General features: G+C 40.0%; 1 protein-coding gene across 1 annotated transcript; it reads right to left on the reverse strand.

Moving 5' to 3' along the window:
* Positions 1-2896: 2896 nt before the first annotated feature.
* Positions 2897-9973, reverse strand: LOC120045617 (succinate dehydrogenase assembly factor 4, mitochondrial-like). Its single transcript, XM_038990524.1, has 3 exons — positions 9813-9973; positions 4683-4796; positions 2897-3463 (listed from the first exon to the last, which is right to left on the reverse strand). Exons 1-3 carry the CDS (start codon positions 9895-9897, stop codon positions 3354-3356), a joined length of 309 nt encoding a protein of 102 aa, XP_038846452.1. The 5' UTR covers positions 9898-9973; the 3' UTR covers positions 2897-3353.
* Positions 9974-10304: the final 331 nt, after the last annotated feature.

The raw sequence follows: 10304 nt of genomic DNA on the forward strand, positions 1-10304 counted from the left end.
TTTACCTGAGCATGACCCCAAAACGGAGGACTTATTAGCCAGCCCTACTCTGTTGTTTCTGATTTTGTTGTCATGGAGGACTGATTGGGCTCATTGATTCGAGTTGAAAAATAAATGCTGTGCTCATGGAATGGCATGCTTTGAGCACTACTGAAGAAAAAAAAAGCCCCACTTGCATTCCATAGGCTTGGATTCACACTGTGCAGCTGTTGCAAGAGCACATTTTTCACTGTCTGTCCACTGGTTTCAAAAACAATGATTGATAGGCAGCTTAAACATCTTGAATTCAACCATTATTGGGTTCAAATACACATTTAGATTTGCTAACAGCAATCCACAACAACCACAATCCGTAATGCGCAAATAGCTAAATGATAGAGCAGCGGTGTGATTCACATCAATGCACTATGTGGATATCAATAACAAGTGATATCCGTATCACCGTAGACTAAACCATTGCTGTCCTCCTTACCTCCAAACGTTTATTCAAGTTGGATAATCTTTGCATGTCGACAGCAGTCTCATCATTGGTAGACATACTGTAGCTTGGACTGTAGCATACAAAAGCCTATTCCTGCTCTTTTCCCGCGATCCATCAAACACATTTGGTGTGTCATCATAGTGATCGCTGACTTGTGGTAAGACTCCCTCAGGTGGAACAAACTTAAACTTGCGCCTTTTTTCAATGCTGATTTGAATGTCATTAAGAAAACAGAGAATGGTCAAAGATTTTTTGCTAAAATCCTTTCTGAGTTTAAAGGTAATCCTTGAAGTAATCATCTAGTTTTTCAAAAGTATCTGTAATCGGATTACTCTATTTTTGCTTGTTATGTACCGTTTTTTTGTAATCCATTACTCCCCAACCCTGGTAAAGACAAAGTAATATCATGAAATATAATTCTGTAAAATATGATTATTATTAATATTTTACCACAGACCTTAATATAAAATATTAGATTTTATATCACAGATAAAATGCAGCAATTACATTTCCTTTTATTACTTATAAAGAGAAGGGAGGTAGGGGGATTGGGAGTTTCTTCAACCAAACCCATCTACACCCATCTATCCGCTTGTCCCACACCCATATCCCTCCATACAAGTGCCAACTGTCAACTTTCACAAAAAACCACACTTGAAGCAAATATAAACAGGTGCAGTTAATACAGGTAATGAGTGGAGAACAGGGGGGCTTCTTAAAGAAAAACTAACAGGTTTGTGAGAGCCGGAATTCTTACTGGTTGGTAGGTGATCAAATACTTATGTCATGCAATAAAATGCAAATTAATTACTTAAAAATCATACACAGTTGAAGTGTACCTATGATAAAAATTACAGACCTCTACATGCTTTGTAAGTAGGAAAACCTGCAAAATCGTCAGTGTGTCAAATACTTGTTCTCCCCACTGTATATATACATGTATATATAGGGGAAGTACTCAGTAATCGACTTCCCAGCACCAATTGTATTGTGGACTTGGCTAAACTGATACTAACCTCACACTATTTTCGCTTCAGAGGAGACTTTTTCCTCCAGACCAAAGGGATAGCGATAGGGAGCACTATGGCTCATAATTATTCTAACATATCTAGGAATGTTTGAAAAACAGGTGGTGATGAATCCAGACCGTAACCCTTTTCTCTCCAATATTCTCCTAATTCTGAGATACTTGGATAACATTTTCGTGATCTATACAGGCACCCAGGAAGAACTTTTTCAATTCCATGCTTATCTAAACTCTGAATGAACACCTTCATTTCACCATTAACTTTGACCTATCACAAATCAATGTTCTTGATCTGATGGTTATTAAGTACAAAACTTCCCTCTACAATTCTCTATAGGAAACCTACGGACAGAAATACCCTCCTTAGAGGTGTCAGCTTTCATCCACGTCCACTTATTAAAAGTCTCCCTATAAGTCAATTCAGTCACATCAGAAGAATATGCAGCTTTGATGCTTCTTATCAGAAACAGACCATGAACCTCACACAAAGGTTTAAGGAAAGGGGATACAAAGACAATTGGGAAAAACATGCCAATGATCATTTTGAAGGACTAACAGTTGGAAAGCCTTCAACCAAAAGTTAAATAAAAAGAACATGTCCCATCATGCTTCACCCAAAACTCACCATTGGGGAAGGCATTTAAGGACGCCATCAGGAAGCACTGGTACATTATTGATACTGACCCACAATTGAAACCCATTTTTAAATATCGCCCAGGGTTTAACAAAATGGCCTACAAAAGTTAGAGATATTCTCGGTCAGAGAACCGTTACTACTTACAATGGGCCAGCCTGGTATAGGTGGTGTCATGCTCTTGTGAATTTTGGGTAGAGCGTATGACAGGTGTCACACATGTGGTTGGGCAGTCAACATTCATATACTCATATTCTGTCTTTGTAAAATCCCCTTCATCCCCAAATTTTGACAATTTATTATGGATCCCAGAACATTTCCATACTCACGAAAAGCTTATTTCGCTCAAATGTTGTGCAGTCAAGTGAAATCCATAGATCACAGCCCAATTCATTTATTTCAATTGACCGATTTCCTTCAATGAACTGTAACTCAGTCAAATCTTTTAAATTGTTGCATGTTGCGTTTATATTTTGATCAGTACATGTTACAGGGTAAGGGCGTGCCAGTCAGACAAGACGTAGAAGAGCCGCTCAGGTCAGGATGTCAGGTGGTTGCCTGTTGAGTGTCGCTGAGCAGGAGCGCTTCCCTTCATTGCATAGAATCAATAAACAACTGAGAGACAGGAAAGAGAGAGAGTAGAGTGAAAAGAGACATGGCCTAATGTAGGAATACTGACAATCAGAGGCATTGTAGATGACTCAATATCATGAGCATACATCAAAAAGTGAAAACATGCCAGAGTAATCTCCAGAATTTTTTACATTGCATTTATTCACAACATTGACATCTCTGTACAGGAAGCAATAACCTTGCATGACAATCGTTCACTATCAGTGGAGGCTGCTGAGGGGAGGACGGCTCATAAAATTGTTCAGAATGGAATCAAACAGCTTTTTGCCATCCTCCCTCAGCAGCCTTTACTGTTCACTAGGTCATCATGTCTCATCATCATCATACATTTCAACAAAGACAATATCAGTGTGCAAAGTGAGTATTGCACCATAAAAAGTAAGCGAGACTGTTCTACAGACTACATGTGTATAAATGTGAAATACAAATCAGATTGTATGGTTCATGGGGAAATAGTCCAGCCTGATTCAGTATGGTGCACTATTCCTGGTCTCTTGCACAACAATCCTCAGACATAGATGCATAAGTTATAGCTAAGGTATGTCCACATTGCATGTGTAATACACCAGGAATGGAAACTAGAAGTCGACACAGCGGCCCTTCCTCTCCCAGTCCCCGTAGCGCGTGGGTTCTGGGCCTCGGGGCCCCCCCTGCTCCTTAGTGGCTGGGTTCACATCATCAGGAAACTCTGGTAAATCAATGGGGAATGATTAGTGAGAGAGGTAATGGAGCATCCTAGAAGGTATCTGCAACCTTTTGCCTTATCTGTGACATAGTGAATATACAGTGCAGTCGGAAAGTATTCAGACCCCTGGACTTTTTCCACATTTTGTAAAAACTGAAATATCACATTTGCATACACTACCGTTCAAAAGTTTGGGGTCACTTAAATGTCCTTGTTTTTGAAAGAAAAGCAAATTTCTTGTCCATTAAAATAACATCAAATTGATCAGAAATACAGTGTAGACATTGTTAATGTTGTAAATGACTATTGTAGCTGGAAATGGCTGATTTTTAATGGAAAATCTACATAGGCATACAGAGGCCCATTATCAGCAACCATCGCACGTTGTGTTATCTAATCCAAGTTTATAATTTTAAAAGGCTAATTGATCATTAGAAAACCCTTTTGCAATTATGTTAGCACAAATGAAAACTGTTATTCTGATTAAAGAAGCAATAAAACTGGCCTTCTTTAGACTAGTTGAGTATCTGGAGCATCAACATAGAAAGAGGAGTGGGAGGCCCCGGTGCACAACTGAGCAAGAGGACAAGTACATTAGAGTGTCTAGTTTGAGAAACAGACACCTCACAAGTCCTCAACTGGCAGCTTCATTAAATAGTACCCACAAAACACCAGTCTCAACATCAACAGTGAAGAGGTGACTCCGGGATGCTGGCCTTCTAGGCAGAGTTCCTCTGTCCAGTGTCTGTTCTTTTGCCCATCTTAATCTTTAATTTTTATTGGCCAGTCTGAGATATGGCTTTTTCTTGGCAACTCTGCCTCGAAGGCCAGCATCGTGGAGTCGCCTCTTCACTGTTGACGTTGAGACTGGTGTTTTGCGGGTACTATTTAATGAAGCTGCCAGCGAACATTAGACTCCTTCATTTTAGAGAATTTGGCAGTACATCCAACCAGCCTCATAACCGCAGACCACGTGGTGGTGGTCACACCAGATGGTCACCAGATTATGACTGTTTTCTGATCCACACTCCTACCTTTTTTTTATTTTTATTATTAAGGTATCTGTGACTATCAGATGCATACCTGTATTCCTAGTTATGTGAAATCCATAGTTTAGGGCCTAATTAATTCATTTCAATTGACTGCTTTCCTTATATGGACTGTAACTCATTATTAAAATTGTTGTGTTTATATAGACAAAAAAACAGTGTATTTGTCCTACTTTCAAGGGGATCCTTTGTCTTCTCATCATTCATGTCAAAGCGGCCCTGGGGGGTTTTGGCCTTGCGCAGTGGCTCCTTGTCCTTCGCTGCTCCACTTGCTGTCCGCAAGCATCCTTTACACAAGAGAACCACATTACAGCTGAGGCATTAACCACTTCATACCTAACCTAAAAGATACATTTGTGTTGATATTTTGAGATTATTTTTACATATCAACATGAGATGATCGTTTAACAGGTTGGCTTGAGAAGGGTATCAATCTCTTGGTGTAGATTTTCTAAACAAATTATGTATGTGAGTGTAGGATCCATTTCCTGACTTAAAATTAAAATAGTTCACCTAATTTCAGTTTGTGACAAAACAAGCAAGTATAGCATAGAGAACCATTGTACCAGGGCTGACAACTTTTGAAGAAAGCTTGGAGTGAGATTTGCCATGTGAATTTCATTGCCCGCTGGCACAATCCCTTGATGGAAAATGTTACTGTTTTAAAGCTTATTTCCTGCAATTCTACGTATTGTGACATGGCTTAGGCGCAGAACCAGGGTGGAATAAAAAATAAAAAAAAATAAAAAAAAATGGTCAGGTGTATTTAGGAGGCTTTGAACATTAAATGAACACACAATTCAATGACTGCTACTTTGAGATTTTGGGGGGATGAAATTTAAAGTAACATTTTAATATCAATGGTCAATGGCAGTGGGTAACCAAATCAGGTTGCAGTCTTCTTGTCCATAGACTGCTTTCAAGGTATGGACACAATTGTTTAAATTTGGGTGAACTCTCTTTAAAAATAGGTCTGGAAGAAAATCCTGCTTGCTCTCCAGAAGGGTTGGCCTCCTCCTTGTTACAACAATTAATTTCTCAAAAATCACCCAACCTTCAAGAAAAATCTAATGAATACCAATATGCAGGAGGTTTATGCCTACTAGTTGAAGATCCTTGCAAAGGGTCGGAAACCTTCCAGTAAATTTCCGGGAATTTTTCAGGAAATTTTCCTTGGGATGTTAAGCCTGGGAATTTGGGTAATTTCGCTTAAATTCATCAACAAAAAAAAGTTTGCTTTTAACAGTGAACCTTTTTTATGGGATACACAAGGAAATTCTAGGTCTTGTGGCATATTTTGGTTATTCCATGTGTATCTCTGTGTTGTTGTTTGTGTCGCACTGTTTTGCTTTATCTTGGCCAGGTCGCAGTTGTAAATGAGAACTTGTTCTCAACTAGCCTACCTGGTTAAATAAAGGTGAAATTCAAAAATTATTCAAGAGCACAGACACAAGGGACAACAGACACACTGGTCTCTACATTGCAGATGAGCTGAAGCCAGTCATCAGTGACCTTGGACCACAGAAGGTATTTGCACTGGTGACAGACAATGCTGCGAACATGAACGCTGCTTGGCCTAAAGTGGAGGAGTCCTACCCTCACATCACACCCATTGGCTGTGCTGCTCATGCATTGAATCTGCTCCTCAAGGACATCATGGCACTGAAAACAAGAGTGCCAAGGATATGGTTAGGTATGTGAAGGGTCATCAAGTTATAGCAGCAATCTACCTCACTAAGCAAAGTGAGAAGAATAAGAGCACCACATTGAAGCTGCCCAGCAACACCAGTTTGGTGCGGTGTTGTCATCAGTCTCCTGGAGGGGAAGGAGTCTCTCCAAGAAATGGCCATATCACAGTCTGCCGACATGGACAGCCCCATCAAGAGGATCCTCCTGGATGATGTATTTTGGGAGAGAGTGGTAAGCACCCTGAAACTCCTGAAACCTATAGCAGTAGCCATTGCACGGATTGAGGGAGACAATGCCATCCTGTCTGATGTCCAGACTCTGCTTGCAGATGTAAGAGAATAAAACCATACTGTCCTGCCCACTTCACTGTTGCTCCAAGCAGAGGAAACTGCAGTTCTGAAATACATCCAAAAGCGTGATGACTTCTGCCTGAAGCCCATACACACCACAGCGTACATATTGGACCCCAAGTATGCTGGCAAGAGCATCATGTCTGGTGCAGAGATCAACAATGGTGTCATCAGTACTGTGTCTCCACCTTGGCCTGGATGAGGGCAAGGTTATTGGCAGTCTGGAGAAGTACACTTCCAAGCAAGGGCTTTGGGATTGAGATACAAAATGGCAGTCATGCCAACATATCTCATCAGCCACCTGGTGGAAGGGACTTTGTGGCTCTGAGGCTCTTTCCCCTGTTGCCTCCATCATCCTCCAAATCTCACCAACATCAACCGCCTCAGAGCGCAACTGGTCCTTGTTTGGGAACACACACACCAAAGCATGCAACAGGCTGAGCAATACAAGGCTTGGAAAATTGGTGGACATCCGGGCAAATTTGAGGCTTTTTGAGCCTGACGAGCCATCCTCAACAAGGTTGGAAAGTGACAGTGTAGATGAGGCCTCAGTCTGATGTTCAAGAGGTGGACATTGTGGAGGTCCAGGGAGAAGAGATGGAAGCATGAGAGCAAGACAACCAAAGCTTTATTTTCTAGACTATTATTTTACAGATGTATGCTGAAAATGTTTTTGGGATGGATCATTGTGGATCATTCAATTTTCCCATTTGTTTTCCCATTTGTTATTCTGTGAAATCATCCCATGTGAAGAGTCACCTCATTTAATTAAAGTTCAATTTGTAACTAAATAGTTTTTAAAATTTATATTGGAAGGATTTAATAATTTGCAATTATGTCTACTTATGATAAGGTAAAAGGTTTATGTTTCAGTCTCAATATGATATGGTAAATATATCCATTGTAAAAAAACATCTACATTTAAATGGTATTAAAAATAATTAGCATATATTTCCATTAACTCCCATATATTCCCGTTAACTCCCACGGAAAGTTTCCACCTCTGAATATTCCCCAAAATGTGCAACCCTACTCTACATAGACAAAATATAATGTATTTATGAGTTGTGAGTACCCCTACCATCTCTGCCTAGCATGTGCACAATACTGAAATGTCAAATGATATTTAATTCCTATATTTGAGCATTTAATATCCAATGCTTATTTGTATGATATTCAAAACTGTCTATGAATGGCTGCAAAAATATATAGCCTCAATTCATTTTCAAAGACCCCAAGTAGGCATATAAGATTTCAAATATGTTACTTTTTTCAGGAAACTAGACGTATGTCGTTCTTCACTACTTCACAGGAGAGACATTTGAACGTAAACACTTTTTTCTTAATCAAAATGCTTTTTTGGCAGAAATGCCTTCTGGAACATTTGAGCTTTCATGTGCCTTAATAACAAACTTGTATGCCATCTGTAAATACAAATAAAATGGTTAAATTACGAGCCTAGTTGGTTTAGCCACAGAAGAAGACAGCAAACTTCCCGCTAGCTATGATTGGCTGAGATAATGAGTGGGCTGGACATGCCTGAGAGACGAGTTCGCATTGGTCTGCCATGTAGCAAGCTTCTGGCTATAATATGAGCTGGTCAATATGTGTAGGTAATCCTTTCTAACACTTTATTTTTTATTTTTTTTAAGATATCACCTAGTAAAACTGCATAAGTGTTGCTCTCCACTTTCTGGAGGACCGATTTTTGAAATCAGTGGAATTAGAATATGATAGCTAAGGAGTTGGAGAAAATTCTCACATTTGATTGCAAATATGCAGACTGAGTCAAAAACAGAAAACACCCATCTCCAGATTACATCTTCAAACTAAGGGCAACCATGTCATCCGTAAGAGAGTCTAGCTAGCTACATTTTTAGATATTACACATTTAATTTTGTCAGAAAGTAATTTCCATTTCAAGTTGGTGTACTGTTAGCTAGCTAGCTAACATTAGCCGACTGGCTAGCTAGCTAACGTTATATGAATAATATTACTACACAGATCATACATGTCTCACAGCCATTTGCATTTCTAGTTAGTCTAATGTTAGCTAGCTAACATTGAACATGGTTGGTTAGCTACCTGCAGATTCATGCAGGGTAGTAACGTTATGAGTTGGGATTATGGTTCATTGTTTAGCTAGCTAGCTAGCTACATGTCTAAACAAAAGACTCCGCTGTGCAAGTAACTATTTCAATAGAATGTTATGTCATTGTGACAACTGTCGATAGATGTAGCTGGTAAATTTGCTCTGGCTATCTACTCCAATTTCAGAGCACTCTCGTCTGAGTGTGCCAGAGCACAGAATAACTGACAAATTTACAAATGCTTCACCCGGTATCAGTAAACATTGGCAAAAAAAGCATAATTCAATTGTTGCCAGCAGCACAGCTGCAGTCACCAACGCTCTGGGTAACATTAAAAAAACGCCTAACCAGCTCTGCTAGGGCAAGTAAGATGGTCCGAGTGAGCTGTACTCTCATTTGTGTTTGGAAGTAGCTAGCAAGCTAGCCAACATTAGCTTGGGTGCTTGTCTGCTGTTAGGTCAAAACGCTCAGATCAACCCTACTTTTCAGCCAGAGTGTCCAAAACGTTCCGAGGGGCGAAACACTGAATTTACAAATGGTCAAGCTGACAACGTTCTGTGTTTATGAACACTCCAGATTAAATTTACAAACCCACCCGTAGTATAAATCAGATTTTAGTTTTAAGAGATGGGTGGGGCTAAAACTTAAGGGTGTGAACGATGCTGAATGGTGTAGACAAAGATCTCTCCAGTAGGTACCAAACATTAAAGGGCCATTTTATCAAAGTGAGTTAATCAACTTTCATTTTCTCAAAAGTTGATCAACTTTCAAAGCAGAATTACTTTCCAATTGTATCTCAACTGTAGTGTATAATATACAAGTTTCTAGCTCTGAGTCTCTACTTTTAGACAATGTAAAAAAAAATAATAATAATGTTGCTACATAAGACCGGTCGGTCGCATGTGATTACACTGGCAAAATTGGGAAGGTCTGTAGTGACGCCTCTAGCACCGAGATGCAGTGCCTTAGGCCGCTGCACACACACACTGTCCTACATTGCCGAGGAAGAGCTTGCAAACAAGCGTTTCACTATACTAATTACACCTGCTGTATATTTTGCACTTGACAAATAAACGTCGATGTTGGTGTTGTTTACCTTTCTAGCCAGCAAGCATGCGCACATTGTGGCTAGCCGCTTTGAGAAAGACACTCTTCGAGTTAATAAGACACGCACCTGTAAAAGCAGACTCCATGAATAACCCTTGGGTCGCACGAAAAATCGATGTAGAAGCACATACGCGTAGTAGAGACATGTTCATTGCCGTTAGCTAGACACACTGGCTTGATAAGAAAGGTCAAACAGTCATTTACACAACTTTATGGTGTTTTGGCAAGCATTAATGACGTCTGGAACGTCATCATATTGCGACAAAATGAACTCTGCAGTAACTACGTATGGACACCAGGGCGAGCCAAAGTGAAATGTGTGAGTCAATCAGGATGCAGTGCAAATCAGAATCCTTGGGACGTCCATACCCTAAGCCCTAACATTAACCTCTACTCTTACCCTACCCCTTACCTAACTCTAACCTTAACCATTTCAAATGTCAACTGCGATTGGGTCAGAGTTGGGACGTCCTAAGGATCCCGGATAGCACCAACCATCAGTCAGGCATTGGGATAAGATGCAGCCTTGTACACAACACAACCTAGCACCACCGGTATG

Source organism: Salvelinus namaycush, chromosome 4, assembly GCF_016432855.1.
Source record: "Salvelinus namaycush isolate Seneca chromosome 4, SaNama_1.0, whole genome shotgun sequence".
In the NCBI taxonomy this organism is placed as follows: domain Eukaryota; kingdom Metazoa; phylum Chordata; class Actinopteri; order Salmoniformes; family Salmonidae; genus Salvelinus; species Salvelinus namaycush.

Bases quoted from the DNA above. Each gene is read 5' to 3' on its own strand.
- LOC120045617 (XM_038990524.1), bottom strand. From the start codon at position 9,897: ATGAACATGTCTCTACTACGCGTATGTGCTTCTACATCGATTTTTCGT. The intron at 4,797-9,812 runs GTGCGTGTCTTA...TCTTGTGTAAAG, and splicing joins CATGGAGTCTGCTTTTACAG to GATGCTTGCGGACAGCAAGT. The intron at 3,464-4,682 runs GTAGGACAAATA...TTGATTTACCAG, and splicing joins GACAAAGGATCCCCTTGAAA to AGTTTCCTGATGATGTGAAC.